The following is a 23,292-nucleotide window of genomic DNA, read 5'->3' as shown; positions in this document are numbered from 1 at the left end:
AACAGGGGCCAATGTCAGATGCTTCTGAGCAATAAACGGAATGGGGTAATTATCAAGAGATCCATCCTCTGTTGTCCACTCCCATTTTATGGCAGTCAGGGACACGCAGAGCATGGGATTGTGTCCCTGACCATCTTAACTAACAGCCATGAATTTATATCCTCCATTAATTTATATAATTCTTTTTTAAACCCAGTTTATACTTTTGGCCTTCACAACATCCTCTGGCAAAGAGTTCTACAGGTTGACTGTGCGATGTGTGAAGAAATACTTCCTTACGTTTGTTTTAAACCTGCTGCCTATTAATTTCATTGGATGAACCCTGATTCTTGTGTTATGTGAAGAGGTAAATAACACTTCCTTATTCACTTTCTCCACACCATTCAAGATTTTATAGACTTCTGTGATACAACCCCCCATCGAGTCATTTCTTTTCTATACTGATCAGTGCCAGTCTTTTTAATCTCTCCTCATATAGAAGCTGTTCTATACCCTTAATCATTTTTGTTCCACATTTTTCAGTTCTAATATATCTTTTTTGAGATGGGGTGACCACAACTGCATGCAGCATTCAACGTGTGGGCATATGATGGCTTTATTTTGGGAGGGATAGCTCAGTGGTTTGAGCATTGGCCTGCTAATCCCAGCGTTGTGAGTTCAATCCTTGAAGGGGCTATTTAGGGATCTGGGGCAAAACTCTGTCTGGGGATTAATCCTGCTTTGAGCAAGGGGTTAGACTAGATGATCTCCTGAGGTCCCTTCCAACCCTGAGATTCTATATAGTGGCATTATGATATTTTGTCATATTATCTGTTTCCTAATAGTTCCTAACGTTCTGTTAGCTTTATTGGATGATTTGGCACACTGAGCGGATGTTATCAGAGAACTATCCACAATGATGCCAAGATCTCGGTCTCGAGTGGTAACAGCTAATTTAAACCCCATCATTTTGTATGTATAGTTGGGACTGTTTTCCAATGTGCATTATACAACGTTGAATTTCATCTGCCATTTTGTTGCCCAGTGACCCAGTTTTTTGAGATCCCTTTGTAACTTTTTGCAATCAGCTTTGGACTTAACTATCTTGAGTAATTTAGTATCTTCTGCAAATTTTTCCACACCACTATTTACTGCTTTTCCCAAATCACTTATGAATATGTTGAATAGCACTTGTCCCAATACAGATCCTTGGGGGACCTGGCTATTATCTCTCTCCATTGTGAAAACTGTTTATTCCTACTCTTTGTTTCCTAACTTTTAACCCAGTTACTGATCCATGAGAGGACATTCCCTCTTATCCAATGACTGCTTACTTTGCTTACGAGCCTTTGGTGAGAGACCTTGTCAAAGGCATCATGAAAGTGCAAGTACACTCTATCCACTGGATCACCTTATCTGTATGTTTTTTGGCACCCTTTAATAGATTGGTGAGGCATGATTTCCCTTTATAAGTGCCATGTTGACTCTTCCTCATTATACTGCGTTCATTGTGTGTCTGATAATTCTGTTCTTTACTATAGTTTCAACCAATTTGGCTGATACTGAAGTTAGGCTTACTGGCCTGTAATTCCCAGGATTGTCTCTGGAGCTTTTTTTAAAAATCAGTGTTATAATAGCTATTTGACAGTCATCTGGTACAGAGGCTGATTTAAGCAATGGGTTACATGTCACAGTTAGTAGTTCTCCAATTTCATACTTGAGTTCCTTCAAAACTTGTGGGTGATACCATTTGGTCCTGGAGACTTATTACTGTTCAATTTATCAGTTTGTTCCAAAACCTCCTCTATTGACAGCTCGATCTGGGACAGTTCTTCAGATTGTCACCTAAAAACAATGGCACAGGTGTGGGAATCTTCCTCACATCCTTGGCAGTGAAGACTGATGCAAAGAATTCTTTTAGCTTCTCCACAATGGCCTTGTCTTTCTTGCATGCACCTTTAGCACTTCAATCGTCCAGTTGCCCCACTGATTTTTTGGCAACCTTTTGGAATACTTTAAAAAAATTATTTTTGTATCTTTTTTTGCTAATTGCTCTTCAAATTCTTTTTTGGCCTGAATAACTATACTTTTGCACTTGACTTGCCAGAGTTTAGTGACTCTTGCTAGAAGGAGGTTCATATGGAGTAACTGTGAATTCCCCCACAGCCAGCACTATCTACAATGATTTCTGCTGGCAGGAATTGGGAATGGAGTGCTTGTGAGCATCCCCACAGCCAGTGTTCCTATCCATTTCCCCCGGGGAGAAGCCAGGACTGGGAGTGGCTGCAAACTCCCCCACACTAATTCCTACTGTGAGAAGTTGGAACTGTAAGCTCCCCCACAACCAATGCTCTTACTCATTCCTTACATAGACTTCAGCTGAGGCTGGACAGACACGAGCACCTTCACAGCCAACATTCCCTACAATGATTCCAGCTGGGAGAGACTCAGTCTGCAGTAGCGGTGATATACACAGATGCGTTCCCTTGGGATTCACATACTCAGCCCTCCAACAGCGAGAATCCAGGAGCCACTGTTCTGGCTCTCCAAGACTTTGAAAGCTACATCAGCACATTAACAAGGGAGTGATTTCCACTCACCGGCCTGCACAGGACTCAAATTTCCAAAACACATATGGTGCCAGATGCCTAGGATTTAGAAATAAAATCTGACATCTGGGGCTTTTTAGCTAGTCCTAGTCTCTTTAAAAAACAGTTGTAGAAAATTTAAGGCTTGAGTTTTTATGTAGGTTTTTTAATTACTTAAACCCCCTCTTTTTAATTTTTTACAGCATGCCGGTAGCAATTGGAAACGTAGATATAAAAACTTACATTACAGCTGAGAAAACACAGCTTTTACTCTTTGGTTTGTAGGGCTGCCCAAGTCTTTCTTTGTTCATATGAGCTTGAGATACCATAACAGTGTGTGGTACCATCTCAACACAGAAGAGGGAAGGGAGGGAGAACTTTCCAAAGACTCTCTGAATCACCAACACTCCTATGCCCTTTTCCCTTCTGAAAGCCCAACATGTGATCTTAATCTTAACACTTACAACCTGAAAACAGTTTTCCAATTTCCGGACTGGCTCCAGGCTATTGATGGGCCACATTTCCCAAGGAAAACTGGAGTGGATAGATGTGACCATAAATTGACTTTCATGGCTGGGTTTACAGTTGATTCCTACTGAGAGGTATACTCACTGCACAGCCAGAGGTGGCCCACTGGTTACACACTATCAAAGGGTTTACAAGAGACTGGGGCTCGGGCAAGAAGGACTGTTACTGCTGTAGATGAAGGACTGCTCTACAAACACCTAACTGTTTCAGGGATCTCGCTATACAGAGGGCTAAAGCTCCCATTCTGCAGAGGCTGTTGACAGTCAAAGGAGGGACTGACTGATCCCAGGCTTCAATAACAGGAGAAAGACTTTCACCTCTAGGTCACTGGTTCAAATCCAGCCCAATTCAGGAATGACTGACATCTGGTGAGTGCAGGAAGGCAAAGGACAATGAAAAGTGCTGTTGCTGACACAATGCGAACTGATTTGGGTGGGTCTCAGCCCAATTCCCAAACTCACAAGTATTCACAGGGCAAACCTGCCAGCCATTATTGGGAGTAACTGGTCTCCTTGTTGGCAGTCTCAGCACAAGCACCAAGGACTGCATGAGCCAGGGAGACTGCACTCCATTCTTAGCCTGAGAGATGACCCCTCTTGTTCGGAGCTCACACTGCTCCTGTGCTTGGATTGTTCTGTCCTTGCCCTCCCCACTGAGAGTCCCAACAAGGCTGCCAATTAGTGCCAAATGTGGTAGTGGCGCCACCTATTGTACTGAGAACATCAAAACCATTCACGCAGGCCACCTAACAGCCACTGGACGGTGGTAACCTTTAGTCACTACCTGGCCTGGAGTGGAACCAGCAACTTAAATGCAAAAGAGTCCACAGCGTATTTCCATTCCCCTAAGTCATATAATCCAACCAATCTGTGTTTGACTATGTTGGACTGATTTGCACTGCGATACCCTGGTGATAGGCATAGAATATATACATTGGAAACAGACATGTAGACAGACAAGATGAAAATACACACAAAACATCTACCTCTGCCCTTTTCCTCCTTCAGTCCATGGGTTGGCAGGAGGGCCAATCCTGCTCCCTATTGCTCCAACTGGGTATACAATGAGCTCTCCTACAAGGGACACTAGTTGCACAACTGAGATCAATTAAGGAGATTGTGGACATGAAAGTTGCAAATGACATCATGGAACAAAGCCCTCTCAGAAGCCATATATGTGTAGCCTGTGGCACCCAGTCATTGCTCTATACTAACACCCTTGAGAGACAAGGCTGCATAGAGAAACTGGCCAGATAGGATGAAGTTATGGGCTAGGGAAGCCATGTACACTAAAAAGGGCATGAGAATTTCTGAAGGGTGACCTAGCAAAGAGATGGAGGTGAGTACCTTGGCGGCAGCCAGCTCTTGGGTGAGCTCCTGGATTTTCTGCTGTTGCTGCATCAGCAGTTCCTGGACGGAGGCTAAAGTCTTCTGCAACTGAGTCACTGTGGGACGAAAAAGCAGGAGAGTTTCTATTAAACTGACACACACACACACACACACACACACGTCGTCCCTGCTGTCTAGCTACAAGATGCCTCTATTCCTGCTATATCTAATTTATCTATGGACGCCCGCTCCCTCTAATCCATATAAATTATCTGCACTCTGGGTAATCTACCTGCACTGCATCTAACCTCCAGTATTTCTAGTTTATCTTTCCATTGTATAGATGTCTGTAGCCCACAGTATATCCGTCCAAAACCTCTCCCTTCTAATTATATCAGTTTATGATTTGTACATCTCTGTGAATTTATATGTTTGTATCATTTATCCACCTCAGGCCTTACACAGGCACATGATATTTGGGGTTCATCTCTAGTCTGGAAACAGACAGGTGCTTGGATCAATCCCAGGATGTAGTGAGAAAAGAAGGCAAGCCTCTTTTATCACTTCCTTCACCAGCAGGTCCAGTTAATATCCTCCCACCATCAGACCACCTGCTCTTTCACCCCACAATGGCGGTAACAAACCTGCCATGCTCTCTCTTCTCCCAGCAGCTGGACACACATTTAGCACCCTCTCCTTTCCCCACTGGAAAACTTCTACTGGAACAGGAACTTGTGTCTGGATGGAGGGGAACTGCCTACAGCTTTGGTGGTTTTATCTGGAGTTTCCATCCAGTAAACAAGTTGATAAAAAAAAAAAAAAACTTCATTGGCGTGACAGGTAACAGCTAATCTAGGCCATCATTAGGGCACTGGGTAATGAACAGGCACCCTATGGAGTCAATAACAGAGAAGGTGGCTGGTGTCAGCGGAGGCACAGTAATTACAGACTCTCTTGACCCTGCTTTGGATTCTTGGAGGCAACGGGGGGAGAAACCACCAAAAAAAAGCCCTTCAAAACCTCAGAGAAGCAGAAATTAAAAATGAACTTTACAGCCCTCCAAAAGGCTGTCATTTTATTCCCCTTATTAATATTCTGAGGTTGGGAGCCTTTCCGTAAAAACATAATTAATTGAGGCCGCGCCGACAGTAAACAAGCAATTTCAAATTAAACCGAAATGACGGCAGCTTCATTTGCAAATGTGAACAGATTCTCAGAGCAGATAAATGAAGTCACCACATAAAGTGGAGATGGAGGAGGGGGGTGCCTGGGTAGATGGAGGATGCAGGGAGAAGGGTTTTGAGGGGCGAATTGATGGAGTCATTAATCTTTACCTGTCTGTGTCACGCTGCCACTCATCTCGGAAATGTTCGCCTCAATCCTCTGAAGTTGTTTTCTGTCTTCTTTGCCTCCCATGATGAGAGGAAGCAGGTATTTCTGCACAGAGCAGGGAGACATTGTTAAGAGATGGAATATGCAAGGGGTTCTTTCTAACCCACCCCAAGCACCTCAGAGCTTGCCAGACATCTCTACTCCCATCCCACAAACTACCATGATCACAGATGGTGAGGAGAGGGGTCCCCTGGAAGAAGGCATTCACATAAGTCACAAGAAAACAGGATGGTAGGAGTTTTGTGATCTTTTTTCCTGAGGCACTGAGGGAAGGTCCTTGGCTGTATTTAGGAAAATGCTCAGCCTACAGCCGCTTCCCTACCTACACCTAGAAGGATTTCAATGCCACTGCACTCACCTCTCATGTGACTCCAGCTGTACTCACAAGGCAGGAGATGCAGCGCAGGGAGAAGAGGGGAGCACAGATATGCAGGGTCCAGGGGGCATAAGAGTAGAGGGAAGGGGAAATGACAGAGAGTACAGAGATGGGGAGGCAGGATAGTGGCGGTAAAGAGCAGAGATCTGGGGAAATGGGAATGAGAGAGCAGAGGAAATGGAGCAAAGGTAGAGGGGATCTGAGGTAACAAGAATGGAGGCAGAAAGCCATGAAGGCAGAGGCAAGGGTGGTGCTGATACAGAAGTGTCAGGACGCTAGAGGAGTGGTGGCAGCTCTCTGACAGCATACACAGTAGCAATGAAATCAAACTCAGCCTCCTCTCGTAAGGGACGGACTTGATCTAACATGTTTGTAGCCATCCCTAATTACTGCAACTGCTCCTGGGGCACAGAACACTTGAACTGAGTGTGGAGTGTAACAAGAGCACATTCAGACATAGCATGATTGGGGCAAGAGGGATAAACGAGAGAGGAGGCTAACCAGGATGCAGAGACAGCCTCAATTACAAGGGAACAGTTTAGCTATCCCGGCTTTTGGTGTACACGCTTCCAGAGAGACATATTCAAAGGTCTGAGAAAGGCCTGAGGGGTGTGGGATAGCAACATCCTCCTCTTGAACTCAGTGCTGGTGGTTATATAGAGATGTAGCTGTCTCCACAGATAGCTCTCGTACGCACACATAGTCACTCCACTTTCTTCCATCCACTATTCTGAGAAGCAAGCTGCTTCTGATGACTCCTATAGAAATCATAAAGTGCAACGAACAGAAGGTTCTGTTCTAAACCTCCTGGAACACTCACATCTATGGCTTGGCAGGGTGTCTTTATTTTTCAGATAAGGACCACTAGCACAAGCACAAAAATCGAATCATCGGACAAAGGAATTTATGCACCAGTTGCACTTGGGGAGCTGATCCAAGGCATCTTTGGCTCTCATAAGGGAACAGGGGCCTTTGCTAGATAACCAAGGTGTCTTGTATGTCTGGACTGGGGTCAGCAAACTTCAGCACGCGGCCTGCCAACAGATTACCCTGATGGTCCGCATGCTAAAGGTTGCCGACCTCTGGTCTGGATGGAGAGGTGGAGAGGGGATCTCCACACAAAGAGAATGGCAGTCTATTGTCACCATCACTGAGACTGTGCCAGAAATTTTAAATAAAAAAATTGACATTTGTGTTAGTTGTCATTTTACAATAGCAATAAGGCCCTCCAGGCCAGCCTTTATGAATCCAATAAGGACCAATAGGTCCTTCCTCAGCACCACTCTGAGCATCTATCAACCTCCCCCCACCCCCCACATACACACCAGCCTTTACAGTACTGAATGGACCAGGAAGGCCAGCATCATTGTTCAACATAAAGAGTCAGGAGCAAGGGGACAATCTAAACAGCCATCGAACAAGCTACCTCACGCAATCCTGGACGTACTCCCCATACTGACCTTCCCCAGACCAAGGTAATTAATAAAAGGAAAAAATAAAAAGGATCAAGGGTGTTTAAAAAAATTTTTTAGCTTTAAACATGGGCCTTGCCAAGCACATCAATTTGCCCAATTTTTTTTTTAAATCTTTAATAAGCCAATTGTTACTTTCCATCTCATTCCAACCTCCCAAATCACACACAGGTGAAACATAATGTACCAGAGTGAGTGGCTGCTGCACTCCACTATTGCTGGAGTCACTTAGCCTTTGCCCCACACCTTGCTATATAACCAATGTATTGGGTTCTCTCTCAACAGCCTCTATCATGTTACGCCATACAGAACTGGGAAGAGGTCTTTAGTGACAGAGAATGAGAATATGTCCAGCCAGACAAATGCAGGGTGGGTGTGTATGTCTACACACTTGCTATACATATCCACTAGGAAGCTGATAGAGCTGGAGTTAAAAACCTTTCCTTCAACCTTCTGACCAGCCAAAGGAGATGCGTCTCTAGTTCATGGAGGCAATGTGATCTAGTGGTTAGAGCAATGGACTGGACTCGGGACACCTGGGTTCCTGGTTCTGCCACTGGCCTGCTGGGTGACCTTGGGCAAGTCACTTCATCTCCCTATGCCAGTTTCCCCATTTGTAAAAAATGGTGATAATGATACTGACCTCATTTGTAAATCACTTTGAGATCTGCTGATGCAAAGCAGTAGATAAGCACTAGGTATGATTATTATCTGTCTAAGAGACCTGCTCACCACTTGCTGCATTTCCACGTCAGACTGTCTATACAGCTCCACACATACACCCAAAGGAGAACTGATAAGAGCAGTGGCTCCAGGGATTTCATCACAAACAAGAGCCAGCATGGGACATGGGCAGCAATACCATGGTTGTTCTGGAGCACCGAGACACCTTAGGAGAGTAGGGAGAGCACCGCTTACCTTGTAGAGCTGGTGGAAGCCAAAGGCAATCCCTGCCATAATGATCGCCAAAGCACCATAGTCTCGCCATCTGGAGCCCGGGGGACCTAATAGCCAAAAGCAAGAGAGAGGCATGGTCAGAACTTGCACGCGGCGAGGCCTTTGGGGATTTGCATGCATCTCACCCAAACACCTAATTCAGGCAAAGGTGGGCAGGGTGGTGTCAACTCCTGTTTCCTAAAGCTTAATAGGGACTTCAGGGTAACTCCAGAGAGAGTGAGGAGGGGATCAAAAACACACCGGCAATTAAGAGTCACATCAGCTACCTGTTCTTTTCTTGGAGAGTATCAGAGGGGTAGCCGTGTTAGTCTGGATCTGTAATAGCAGCAAAGAATCCTGTGGCACCTTATAGACTAACAGACATTTTGGAGCATGAGCTTTTGTGGGTGAATACCCACTTCGTCAGATGCGACCACTTGCATCTGACCAAGTGGGTATTCACCCACGAAAGCTCATGCTCCAAAACGTCTGTTAGTCTATAAGGTGCCACAGGATTCTTTGCTGCTTTCTTGGAGAGGACTCTCAAATCTCTGCTGCATTGACCCTGAAAAGCGTTTGCACTTAGTATTAGCTTAGTCTAGTCCATAAGAGCAAACTCTGAGTACTTTCACAGATCACTGTTTCTGAAACTGGGGAAGGAGAAGAAATTTCAGGAAGTGGAAGAGGGGTAAAGAAAGGAGCAATGTTCTCTAGAAGTGGGGGGAAACTCCTGAATGCGGGGAAAGGGCTAAGTGGGTTTACAAGAAGGACTAGCTAAAAGTGTTGTGTGTCAGTCTTTATGGATGGCTTCCTTAGAATACAGGCACTAATGAGGATTCCATGGCTTTCTTGGCTGAATTAAGAGCAGGGGCCAAGGCATGCCAGAGGTAGCAGAGCCAGAATATGCACTAAGACAACTAGAGAAGGTGGGAAGAGGTGTGTGAGATACTTAACACATAGTTTTGCACAGGAGCGTAAAGCATCAAAGCAAAGCAAAGATTCAGTCTGCTCCTCTCCTGAAAGTAGAATCAGGAGACACCTGTAGTTCTCCACCAGCTTCACCCTTTCACTTTCCCCTAGAAGCTCCCATAACATTCTTGCTAAGAATCTTGTACTGCCCCTGGTTTTCACAAATAATAAAGAGGATGCAGTGATCTTTCCTAAAGTTTGGTCGCAGGATGTGGCCAGACACCAAAGAGGCGAAGGCTGGCAGACAGCCTCTAAACAGACAGATCCAAATTTTCAAGTAACCTACTAGCGTTTAGGAAACATAGTCTCCCCTCCAAACTGGGAGAGAGAGGATTAATTGGTGGAGATAACCGGAAACCTGCCTCTCTTCTATCTCGCTTGCTCAGTGCTAGGGCCCTACCAAACTCATGGTCCATTTTGGTCAATTTCACGGCATAGGATTTTAAAAATCATGAATTTAATGATTTCAGCTATTTAAATCTGAAATTTCACGATGTTGTAATTGTAGGAGTCCTGACCCAAAAAGGAGTTGGGGGGGGGGTGAGGTCACATTATTGTAGGGGAGGTTGCAGTACTGCTACCCTTACTTCTGCACTGCTGGTGGCGCTGCCTTCAGAGCTGGGCAGCTAGAGAGTGGTGTCCGCTGGCCGAGAGCCCAGCGCTGAAGGCAGAGCCGCCACCAGCAGCTGCACGGAAGTAAGGATGGCATGATATGGTATTGCCACTCTTACTTCTGCGCTGCTGACTGCAGAACTTGGCCCTCAGTCAGCAGTCACCACTCTCCAGCTGCCCAGATCTGAAGGCAGCAGCTCAGAAGTAAAGGGTGGCATGGTATGGTATTGCTACCCTTATTTCTTTACTCCTGCAGGTGAGGCGTTGCCTTCAGAGCTGGGCGCCAGCCAACAGCTCCCACTCTCCGGCCACCCAGCTCTGAAGACCGCGCAGAAGTAAAGGTGGCAATACTGCAACCCCCCCTAAAATAACTTTGGACTCCCCTGCCACTCCCTTTGGGGTCAGGACCCCCAATTTGAGAAATGCTGGTCTCCCCCATGAAATCTGTATAGTACAGGGTAAAAGCACACAAAGGACCAAACTGCATAGGGGGAGGGGGAGAGAAGATCAGATTTCACAGTCCATGATGTGTTTTTCTTGGTCGTGAATTTGGTGGGCCCTACTCATTGTCCATGGAGATTTCCTGCTGCTTACCCCTTCTTGCAGGTGTCTCATTGCAGGAATTCTTCTGAACCCCAGCCCCCCAGGCTCTATAGATAGAAAATGTGTGCATTAAGGAGGCATCATGGGAACCTGCTACCTTAGGACATGGTTCCCAGCATATCCACCAAGTGGAAATCTGAATGAATCAGAACAAAGCCTGTGCCACCTGAACTGGTAGAATGGATGAACAACAGTAGTTTGGAGAGCTAAATGAGTGGGGAACCAACATTTTCTGTGAGCGCAGCACCTGCAGCTTTGGCATTTGAGAATCTCTTATTTATCCATTTTAATGTCTCTAGAACTCTGCTCAAGATACGACACCCAGTTCTTAATAACACAACTTTTCTAATCCCATTTCTCATCCCAAATCTCATCTCATCACAACTAGGGCTGGAATCAAACAAAAGGAAATCTAGTGTCACTCTTGGGGATCAGTGGCTCTGTTTGGATTTGAACCCTAGATCTCCTTGGATTTCCAGTTCTTTGCACTGAACCCCAAACTAAAAACATCCTTCCATGACAAAGTAACTCAATCGATGGTGAGCTCCCAACCACACAGGGTTAATTAATCCCAGAGGTGCTATGGGTCTCAAATGTGCCCTGTGCATGGACTGTCAGGCCTCCCTTAGTTGTCCCCACCTACCTCCCGGCTGCTTTGACCTCTGGTGGAATTAAGAGACACCTGTAGGTCCCTGTCAGCTTTGCCCTTTCACCTCTCTCATCTCTCCCTGTGTTCCTGTAACGCTTGTGCTAAGAACATTTTATTGCCCCCTGGTTTTCATTATTAATGAAAAGGGACCGGAATGATCTTTCCTAAAGTTCAGAGAGTCTATAAAGACAAGAAGCTGAAATGCCATTTTACTCGTTTTGGAGATGTGTGAAACAATTCTGTGTTGTGGCAAAAAAAAAAAAAAAAAGAGAGAGAGAGAGAGAGAAAGAAACTAAACTGGAGAGGGACACAGGGAGGACTCTGCATCGACCATGTGATATTACAAGGAGGGGAGGGCCACATGGAATCAGAATTGGGCTTAAGATCCCCTCTCAGGCTCTCTCTCTACCAACTGTTATCTAAGCACAGGACTGAGACTTGGAACTCCTGAGTTCTTCTACACTGACTTCCTTCTACATTCTTGGGCACTTGCCAACTGCCTTGACTTAACCTCTGTGCCTCAGTTTCCCCATCTGTAAAATGGGAATAGGAAGACATGCTGTGAGGGTCAATGAGTTAATGTGAAGGAGGTGAAAAGCACTAAGTCCTTCAAACCCTAATATTCAGTCAGAAACTCAGCAGTGCTTCCCTCATTCATAACTGGAGATACTAGGCTTCCATCTGTCCCTCACCACTCAAGGTTTCATAGGCCAATATTGCACTACACTGAGATACACAGTTGTGGTGCTCTAGCTTCTATTCTGAACTAGTCATGGGAAAAGGAGAAAAATAACACTTGCCACTTCCATTAAGTGTTCTATCAGAGGGTCTCAAATGTTAATGAATCTTCACAAGCCCCGTGAGCCATGGAAGGGATGTTGCTCCTTTTTACAGATGAGGAAACTGAGGCACAGAACGTTTACATGATCTTTTAAGGTAGCTCATTTGCTACAAGCAGCTTCATCTACTGGACGGTGATAGCTTGATAGGTATTTGCCCAAGGTCACACAGGAAGTCTGTATAAAATCTGCATGAATGGAGTCATGGCGAGGGACGTAGACAATCCCTGGGTGATAAGCAAATAGCTTTGCGCATCTATCTCAGAAACTCCCCTGAGTTTGCTTGTAATTAAGGGGGCTAGAAAGGTAAAAAAATACATAAACCCAATTAATCATTTAAATATTTAAAGTCAGATTTTTGTCCTCACTCCCGGATTAGTGTATTTCATAACACCAGGAGCAGACAGCCCGTTATTTTTTTGTTGTTGTTGTTGTTTTACTGGGGGTTCATTTCAGAGCATGTTTAAACTAGTCAGATTGAGTGATGCTTCCAGCAACTAATCGCATGTCAAATAAAAGATATTTTATGTAATAAATTACCGCTACAAGTAATTCAAATGTCATTTATCAGTTTTATTATCAGTCAGGCAAAGTCTTGTTTCTCTATATTAATCAAAATCTAGCTTTTTTTTTTTTTTTTAAAGCAGTTTTGACACCTCTTGGCAAAAGTACAGGAAAGGAGAGAAAGAATTACCCCCCTGGAGAAGGGGTGAAACGGTACAGGAGGCATCAAGCTCAAAGACAATCACTGGAAACTTGAGGAATTTAATTCCCTCTGCCTCCCAAACATTACTGTTGCTGCTCTAAAGACAAACCAGGGATAGCTTCTACCTCTGACAAGATCTATGCTATTTTTAAAGACTTACAAGGCTTTTTTGTTTTGTTTTTTTTAAGTACTTATATGGCTAATAGCTATTGCCAATGAAAGATCAGAATTTACTCTACTCCCTCCACTCCCAGCACAATCTGTGCAGCAAGAGGTATTTAAATCATATAATTTGTTTCCTGCATCATCTCCTTCAGAACAGACAGCGTTACCAAGAGTGCAGGAGCCCAAGCACAGTGGAATCTGGTGAGGCTCAGAGGATTTAAGTTCAGCTCTCTGACTGGCCTGTTTTGTCCCTTGGGTACTTTTGAGCACTACCTACAGAGGCACTCAGATACTATGGTGGTGAGGGTCATGTAAGAATATAGAGTAGATAGAGAGCAGAAATGGGTTCTTTCCCATACAGTGCAGCACCTGATGAATCTACCAAAGATTAAGTGGTTTGGTAAACTATCATGGAAACAACTGACCTGGGGCAGATGTGGGCCTTTGAAGAAATATCCATCAAGCTCTTACCATCCAACAGATAACGCTACCTGTAGCAAATAAGCTACCTTAAAAGATCATCGGTCAAGTCTGCAGGGACACTCTGTCCTGCAGCAGAGTGTAACCCGCCAGCCATAAGGCAATTCATAGATTATTACTTGTGCATTTCCAACAGCGTGCAAAGCGCTGTATGGGCAGATATGGAGACAGGCCTATATCTAACTAGACAACATCCAGCAAGGGAGGGGCAAGAGGAACGGCAAAAGCAATGCAACCAAAGGGTGAGGTTAGGCATGCATCTTTTTCATTGCACTATTATTCTTTTTATAACCACACTTAGAGGCTCAGTGTACATACAAGAGTCTTCAAGGAAGCAATGGGGAAGGACAGAGGGGTAGGACACTGCCTAAGCTGGCCTCCTTTGTGCTATTCCATGTGCTTTGGGATTGTTAGAGAACGTAGTGTTTGGTTCACAAGTAGAAGACCCCGCACTGTTGCCAACCCCAATCATTCAAAAACCAAAAGTCAGGTCTCAAAGAAAAAAATCACAAGACTGGCTTAAAATTATGAGATTTTGAGTTCTTCTCATTTGCCTTCTCATTTTTGAGCCTTTAGGGGCCATGTTTTCAAGCTTATCTGTGCAATCAGGAAAGCTAGAAATATACATTTTTTTAAAAAGCAGAGATTCTCCCTGATTCGCAGAACAACAAGAGTTGGGGCTCTAGAGGAACACCATATCGGTCAAAGCTTGTGATAAAGTTGTGAGGGCTGGCAACGCTGGCATTGTTTTCCAGTTTACCCTATGTGCCCTTCACGGCTTTGGTGGTTTTAATGGGACTCTATGACATAAACAGAGCAAAGACCCTGTCTGCGCTGGGTCCTGGAATTGAGCTAGTTAGAACTGCACTTGGACACAGCTGTCACTAATATGGGACTAAGTACAGTTTCCCTGACCAAGATAGTGAGGGTCTGGTTTGGGGGCTATTTTCTGTGACCATGAGAGCTAGAGATTAGATTGAGACACAAAATTCATATTTCAACCTCCCTTCCCAAATGTCTGGAGGCACTGGAATCTGGATTCTTGTGCAGCCCATTACAGACAGCAAAGCTCTCATTCCAAACCTTCCTCTCGCCACACCAAAGTTCAAGGTCTGTCGGAACAAGGGAGGTCATTTTGGACCAACTCTAGTGATAGCTACATTGTGCCATAAACTAACCACTCCCAACCAGTGCAAGTCAGCATACGGGGTGTGGAACTGTGCTCGAATGCCGCTACTGTGTTTAAACATGTACCTTGCATGAGGCTTAAATAAAGCGCCAAGTTCAGTGCAAACAATAGAAACACTTTATGCCTCACTAGGCAATAACACCACCAATTAGCATTTACATGGCGCATTTCATCCTAAGATCTGAAACCACTTTACAAAGCAGGGTAAGTAACATTAATCCTGTTTCAAGAGAGGGTTCCTGAAGCACAGAAGTTAAGTGATTTGCCCAAGGTCACACAGCTAAACCAGTGACAGAGCTAGGCATAGAAGCCAAGTCACCTGACTCCCAGTTATGAGCCCTATCTGCTGGACCACAGAAAGGACATAGGTAGATGGGTGCATTACCTTCAACACCAGAGGGCATCAACATCATCACACTAAGACTGTTTTAGGAGCTACTGACTGGTAGGAACAATAACAAGCTCAGTCCTTGGTACCTGGCAGGTAAGTGAAGGAAGAACTGCTTTTCAAACTGCCAGCCACATATGTGAGATGAACAGTTCCTCTTGATGGATTTTTAATGGTGTGCGCATTTTGGTTTTTATTGCATGGAGCTTAGACACATTTGCATCTTAAAACAAACCTAGCAAAAAGTATACGTAAATCTTAAGTCTACAGAGATTCCATTGGGACTTTAAAAATGGTGTGTGTGTGTATTTTAGTACAACACCCATATATACACATATACCCAGTATACCCCAACATTTTGCAGTCCTTCTTTGAGATTGGGGGTGTAATTGGATAACACTAGGAAAAATGTTTTTGAAGATAAATAAGTACCATATTATCTATAATTATTTGTAATGCCATAGCACCCAGAGTCCCAATCACAGGTGGGGACCTGTTCTAGATTTTGCATACACACTAGGAAGACATAGTCCATGCCCTGAAGAACTTACAATCTAGTTTGCTGAAATTCTTTATTCACCTGTCTTAAGCAACTACTCAAGGGATCAATTATAAAAATCAGTCACTTATGGGAGGTAAGTCTTCCAATGAACATGGAGCAGAATTATACTCAGTACCTTTCTGGATAGTTTGTGATGGATTCCTAAAAGCAGGAATTTGCCTAGTAAAGGTGAACTCTTGTACAGGTTCCATTGTAAAATAAATAACTTTGCACTTTTATAGCACCTTCTATCCAAGGACCTTATTCTACTATTCAAATATTAATGAATTCAATCTCATAAATCCCCTATGAGGTAGGGAAGGACTAGCCCCCAATTTTAGGGTGGGGGGAGATATGAGGCCTACAAAGGTTAAGGGACTTGTCCAGAGCTATACAGTGAGTCAGCGGCAGAGTTGGGAACAGAAACTAGATCTCTCTACACCACGCTTCCTAAGCATAAGCAACGACAGACTGTAATTTACCACATTAGTCTGTGGACTAATATAGTTGTACCTCAGCTGCCTTGTGTGACACCATCTTGCCATTGTGTCTGCTGTGTATTTATGTCACTTTCATCAACAATTAAAAAGTGTATTTCAAGTAAGATCAGGGGTGTGATTCTGACAACAAGTGGGATATTTGCTAGAAACAACCACAGCAGATTCCACTGTTTCCTGGGATTCAGCATTGCAAGCTAATATCATTAAAGGAGTACAGAGGTAAGAAAGCAGATAGGGAATAGGATAGCAAAATCATTGCATAAAATGATAGGACCAGGTGCTTTCAAGAGGCTACTTACTGTACGGCACAAGGTGAGAGGGCTGCGTTGGCACCAGCTGTGTGGAAGGACCAAGGAACTGTGGCTCATCTGTGGTAGTGCCCGACTGCTGGAAAGCCAGGTCAATTTCTTCATCTGTCAGTCCTGGGGGAGAAGAGGAAACGAGATCAGTTTAGCATCTTTACTCACTTGATGCACCTGTAATTAAATCTGCAAGCCTGGCAGAACCCTTTCAAGCTGCAGAAGGATTTTGGTAGTGATTCGAGCAGCACTACCTCCCCGATTTTGGATTCACTAAAATCACTCCCTCTCTTCTCTCTGTTGCAATTTAACCTTAAGCGACAGAGTATTAGCCTCAACACTGCTTCCAAATGTGGCTCATTCAATTTCCTTAATTTATCCTTGAGTTTATTGCTGCTTTAGAAGTAGTTTTCTATTGCAATTCTCTACTCTTCCCCCGAAAAAAAGATACCATCAACTGCAAATGTGGCTCATTTTAATCTGTAATGGTGTAAAAAAAAAAAAAAAAAACGGGGAAAAAACCAACAATAATGCATGAAAACAGACAGAGAAACAAAAAACTAATTATTGGGTTAGACGACTAATTAGTCTAGATCATTTCCAAAGACGGGAATAATTTGCTTTATTTTATGACAAATGCAGAAATAAAAAGAAAAAATCAGGACTGCCTGTGATTAGTATGAATGGGACACAGAATGCAAGGAGGAAATAAAACTAACAAAACAGATCAAAAAAAGGCCAAGCTCAAACTTTCAGATTAGCACTGTCCCAGCCTACTACTGCCTGATTATATTGCCCTAGGCCAGCCTGGTTTTTATTTCGCACATCGCTGCAGCCATGCTGCACACATGGTACATTGTGGTGCAGTCTTTCCTGTCACTGGAAAATGCGAAGGTGCCCATCTGTAAACGGCCACAACATATGGAGAGAATTTGCCCTATGAGGGGAAAGAGAACAGCAGCTGAAAGATTCATGATGACCAGCATCTGTGAAGGAAGCAAGCACAGCTGGATGGCTTTTTCAACAGGAGAAAATGTGCTCTAGCAAAAGAATGCAGTGCTAGGATGGAGACTGCAATGTGGAGCCTGGAAGAGTGTGCACTGTCTGTCGAATGCCATATACAGCACACAAAAGCAAGTAAAAGGCCAGGTTCCTGCCCTGAGGAGCTTACAATCTAGCTCAGACATCACCACCACATGGGGGTGCTTATGCAAGAAGGTGTTGAAATACTGGGAGTGAGATGATCAGAGTAGCAGGGCTTGCAAAAGAAACAAATTTCAAGGGGGCTGGGATCTGGAGGAGAAGAGAGGCCACTTGGCTCCCTTGGAAAGCTGCTCCAAGCAGACAGGACAACCAGGAAGATGGCATGAAGCTGAGAGTGGGGAGAGAAATCAGAGGGAGCACTTCTTCTCAAGCATGAGATTGGCAGAGTACTGCCGCATGGCTAGTCTTGGTACATTTGGCGGATAGAATGCTTGGAACTTCCCCCCCAGAGCACTTAACATCACAGTGAGGAGTAATATAGGACACATCCAGGATTCTGAGAGCATTACTCCTGCTTGGAAAAGTTAACCTAGGATGTGAAATCTGACTGCACGTTGTGCATCCACATGGAACAGACTAATCCATAACACAAACACTACTGCCAGAAGCAGGTGTTTGAGGCTATCTCTGGACTACTACTTATTAACGCATAGCACTGACAATGTTTCCAATCTTCAGAGGGTTTTATATTTATTAGCTGATCTTCATAACACTCCTGTGAGTTATGTTACATATTATTATCCCAATTTTACAATGGAAAAACTGATGCACAGAAAGGTTAAGTGACTTGTCCAACGTCACAGGGAGTTGTCAGTGTCACAAATAGGATACTAAATCTGACTTTCCTGGCCCCCAGTCTTGTGCTCAGACAATACACACACACACACATACTCCACCTGTGTTGGATGCATGCCTCATCAGATCAAAGACTCAGAAAGAGACACATGAAAAACAAAAAGAGATGGTCTACATCAACTCAGGCTTCTATTTTAAAGTCCCAGTACAATATTTATGGTATCTAAACCATGTTAGAAAGCAAAGTCCTAATAAGAAAGGAACGGCTTTAACCAGTTCCTAATTATTCAATAGAAGAGAGAGCATAAGCAGATGCCAGCACTGTAGATCACAAGCAACTGTAGAATTTTATAAAGCTGGAGCCAGACACACAAGCCAATATTAGCTGCTGGCTGCAAATGTGGTTCCCTCTAAAAAGGGGCATTTTGTTCTATTTCCATGCAAAGGTAGCTGATGTGATAACATTTAACACTGAGGAACATACAGTTAGTTATGGACGATACTTTGTCCTTGAGATCTTCGGGCTATGAAAAGAACAGGAAATAATGCTCATTGTTTCCCACCCCCTCAATTCTCAGCCTGTTTGGGAAAAAGAAAAGTTTTACAGATAAAATTTCTTGCATTATTCTGGTCATGCCCACTAGCGACATGACAGTGTCACTATTTCCATTACATAATCCTGTTTTACCAGGGAAGGAAAAGCTCATGTGAATGGTAATGAAATACCGAGTCTTTCATATCTAGGTTGCTGGTTTGAATCCAGCACAAGTCAGGAGGGAGTGAAAGTTGCTACCATCCAACGACTATTCTGTGGCCTCCATGAAGTAGTCTCATTCACATCACTTGTCAACAAATGTCTGCATCACAGAAAACACTACCATATTGGTCCCCCTGTTAATAAGCAGAGGACAAGATTGTATCAAGCACAGAGACTGAATACTGTCAATGAGGCCCTTTTCACAAATGCTAACAAAAATGTACAATATATTTGTAAAACTATTTTCTCAGCAGTATATAATTTAGCCATCAAAGTTCACTTTGGATTGAAATTTGCCTCACACACCCCACACCCCAGTAGCATTTTGTCCAAACTCAGGTATGTCTAACTTTGTTTTCCAGGCTTGGGAATGCAAAAAATGATATAATTAATATAAGGACATGGGAATTTCTGTACCGGATCAGACCAGTGGTCCATCTAGCCTACCCTCCCTGCGCCACCCCTCCTCCCCCATGTCCTGTCTTGACTTACCACGATGGCTGGACTGCTCTTTATTAAACAAATTCAAATAACTTGACCTTCCTCCACCTATGTCCCTTCTGGCTTGCCTAAGCTAAAATGAAGCCAAGGGTCTTGGTACTACTCAGAGACAATACTTCAGTAGAGCCCTTCAGCTATTTAGAGAAGAGAAAATGCTGATGTAAGTGACACCAGGTCACTATGTTCACCGTGTATCATGGCAGAAGAATATTTCCACTACTTGGCTCTTCTTGGATTGGTGCTGATTCATGGACAACAAACCTCAATTTGAGTTCTAGAGTCCATCAGCTTTCACCATTCGCCTCCCACTACAACTTCCACTAAGAATGTATAGTCCTTCATCATAGCGGCACCTAAAAAGCATTCACGGTCTTGTTCATTTCTCTTATCTAGTATGAATTTAGCAACCCAAATATAACACAATCTCTCTTGGCTGTACAACAGTGCCACAAAATCTAAAGGCTTATGCTTAATAGGATTGTCTTTGGGGACAACTGTGCCAATAGAATCATATCAGTATAACAGAAGATTCCCCCCTCCCAACCCTTGCCTCCCCCCAGTTTGAAAGGCAAACATTTTAGATCTTCTGGAGTTGCAGCAAGATCAGGACCCTGTAGAATCCAAAAGGTTAAAAGGAACAATAAAGGAAACTGCCAATTGTAAGTGAATTATATTTGGCTTTGAAAGCTGAGCCACGGCTATATTATAGAAGGCATCTCTTTGCGTTGTTTACCATCACCCTGACTAATGCAGGCCTTTTTTTTTTGTTTTAAATAATCTCATGCAAATTAGACACACACTTCCTTCCAGTTGATTGCTATCTGCAAGGAATAATCTAACCACAGAGGGTACTGAGAAAGGACTGAGCCGAGAAGGATGTCTTCACAGCCCTTCAGAATGCAAACCTCCCCCGCCTCCCATCTCTGGTCCATCTATGTCATTCCTCCTTAGAGCCACTGCTTTTGTAAGAATTAGTCATAATTTTCATAAAGTTATCAAAATTTCTTTTTAGGTTTGAGGGTGTTGATTTGCATTATCTGACACCCAGCAGTGCTTTGCATTCAGATGTTCTTGTTGCCTTTCTTTCAGGAACTTCAATATTGTTGCCATTTCCGATTTTCAGGAAAATCACCCAGCCTCTGTAACTTGTAGTTAAACACAGAATCAAAACAAATTAGAGAATGAAGCAGGGAGGTAAAAGTCCCCTCTGCGCCTGGGATTTTACAGTTGGGAAAGTGATGCACAGAGAGATTAAAGTGACTTGTCCAAGATCACACAAGCTGGGTCTACTCTACAGACCTATATTGGTATAACTAAGTCACACTGGGGTGTGAAGAATCCACATCCCTGAACAAAGCGACCTTATCCACCCCCTCCCTGCAGTGTAGACAGTGCTATATCGACCAGAGAGCTTCTCCCACCGACATAGCTACTGCCTCTTGGGGAGGTGGATAAACTACACTGACAGGAGAAGCTCTCCCGTCAGCATAGTAGCGTCTTCACTAAAGCGCTACAGCCGCTGTGCCGCTGTAGCCCTGTATATGAAGACAAGCCCACAGTTAGTCTGTGGGAGAGTTGGGAACTGACCCCTGATCTGCTGTGTCCCAGCCCCGTTCCTTAATCACAGGGCCAGCACTTCCTAGATAAAACATAAGGATAACATATCGCAGGGAAAAACCTTGCATGAGCTGGGAGATGGACTAAATGAGCCATTAAAACTTTTTAATCTTCAACATATGCTCCTGTTAGGGCACTTTGTTCATTCCCCATCCTGTATTGTTCCCTACATAATACTTGTCAGAGCTGCACTGAGTTTAGTGACTCAAGCAACAGGATTTTCACTAGTTCTCTGAAGGCAGAATTGGTTTTGACGAGAAAACTTCACAGTAGGAAAAGATGAGAAACTTTATCCCTCCCCCAGCAGAAAAAAATGTAGAGTCAAATTCTTTTGTCATTTCAAAAGCCGGCTTTACTTTCACTTTGTCTGATAGATTCGCTCCAGGGGTTGTCACCACACCTGCACTTCTACAGAGACAAACAGGTGGGGTTTTTCCCCTTCCCCTCGTTGTTTCTGTTAAAAAGCAAACAAAACAAAACTGGCTGACTTTGTTTAGCTGCAATGAATCACCTGTCTGCATGATGCCTGTATCAAATCACATAACTGAAAGGAAGACCTATCAGCAGGTATCCTGAAATGACATTACAGTCCCCTGTTCCTGAAAGCTATTGAATCACCTGTTCTCGTAAGAACATGGTCACTGTTTAACAGAATCACCATACAAGCATCCTGGAATCTGATCCACATTAATGATTCCACCTGTTCAGAGTCAGTTCCACACACTGCTACCTGGGTCCTTTTAATCGAGATGCCAGTACTATTTTTCCTCCAACACGCAGTCCTTTGAAAAAGTTCATAGAGTTTCATACATTTTACTGGGATCAAAGATACAGTCCCTTGATCCTTCTCCTTCCATATGTCCTTGATAAAGGGCCAACATCAGGTCAATTTCAGCTTAAGGTTTTACCAAAACCCAAGGTCAATAGAAACATCCCTGTGATTTTTTTTCTACATTTAAATGAAGTCATTTATTTGGATCTGAACACTTCCCAGATGAACTTGTAACTCCAGTACTGGACAAGCACATGTGAACCTGAATCTCAACATGAAAATAACCAGTCTAGTTTAATTGTCAAACAGAGAAAGGAAAAAAGTAAAGCGATTTTCAAACTAATTTAGAATGCTTTGAATTATTTCTGCTTTAATAATTTATGGTACCGTTAATTACATAACTGTGAACTTTATTTATATATCTATTTATTTCTGCACAATTGTTTAATGTGCCAGAGGTCCCTCTAAGCAGCATCCTGACTTGACAACAGTGCCTTCCTCTCAGTTATCTTGCACTAAATTAAGAGAAAACCTGATTGACAGCACAAGGCTAAATATTCAGCTGAGTACCCAGAAAGGAAAGAGTTAAAAATGGCATACTGCCCCCCCCCCCACATTAAAAAAACTCTGGCAGCAGTTTCTCTTCCTGGGCTTTTGGAGTCTATAATAAAATGAAGTGTAATGGAGGAGAGGAGGGCAATGTCAGAGGGTGAGGGTTTGGGAGAGAGGTTGTTAAGTATCGCCCTCTCCTCAGCCGTGTTTACTCCATTTACAGGACCCTGAGTGATTGATATATGGACAGAGGGAGAATGAGCAGGCAGTTGCTGCCTCCCCAAATATCGGAGTGGTGCAGGAGACACCCCAAATGCCTAAAACCCCCAAACTCTCTTTAAAGTGCTCAAAATTAAAAAGGCAGAAGGAGAGGCTCAGTCAGGGAAAGAAGAAAAAGTAAAACGGGGGAAATTTTTATTTATTATTAACATTTTGTTGGAACAGTGGAGTGCAATAAGGACTCTCAGAGCCGTTAAAAGTCGTTGGGTGACCTGCAGACCCCTATTTCCCAGAGCCTTGTATAAAATTGAATTTTTTAAACATAAATTACACGTAATGACGACACTGTAAAAACTAACAGTAATGGAAAGCTGTGCTGTATTTCATTAGCCTGTATTATTCCGTGCCACCTGATCCAGCCGGGCCTTGTTTATGAGTTAGTGTGTTAGCAGATGCCGATGGAAGCATTTGCTTCGACCTTGCTCTTCTCATTGGG

The 23,292-nt window shown here is 43.7% G+C and overlaps 1 protein-coding gene across 2 annotated transcripts in view; it reads right to left on the bottom strand.

Annotated features, from left to right (window-relative positions):
• Nucleotides 1-23,292, bottom strand: part of PEX14 (peroxisomal biogenesis factor 14) — a 103,568-nt gene that overhangs the window by 5,089 nt on the left and 75,187 nt on the right. Inside the window, exons 1-5 of one of the 2 annotated variants that reach the window (XM_032775452.2) lie at nt 18,480-18,549; nt 16,540-16,662; nt 8,582-8,667; nt 5,758-5,860; nt 4,442-4,539 (exon numbers count right to left, since the gene is read on the bottom strand). In XM_032775452.2, the coding sequence (XP_032631343.1) occupies nt 4,442-4,539; nt 5,758-5,860; nt 8,582-8,667; nt 16,540-16,662; nt 18,480-18,501 (432 nt within the window). In that variant the 5' untranslated portion in view covers nt 18,502-18,549. Of the gene's footprint in view, nt 1-4,441; nt 4,540-5,757; nt 5,861-8,581; nt 8,668-16,539; nt 16,663-18,479; nt 18,550-23,292 lie in introns of those variants that run through there. The other variant, XM_032775451.2, reaches the window with a different exon arrangement.

Source organism: Chelonoidis abingdonii, chromosome 23, assembly GCF_003597395.2.
Source record: "Chelonoidis abingdonii isolate Lonesome George chromosome 23, CheloAbing_2.0, whole genome shotgun sequence".
NCBI classification, from domain to species: Eukaryota; Metazoa; Chordata; order Testudines; family Testudinidae; genus Chelonoidis; species Chelonoidis abingdonii.
This window is presented reverse-complemented; position numbering and strand designations above follow the sequence as displayed.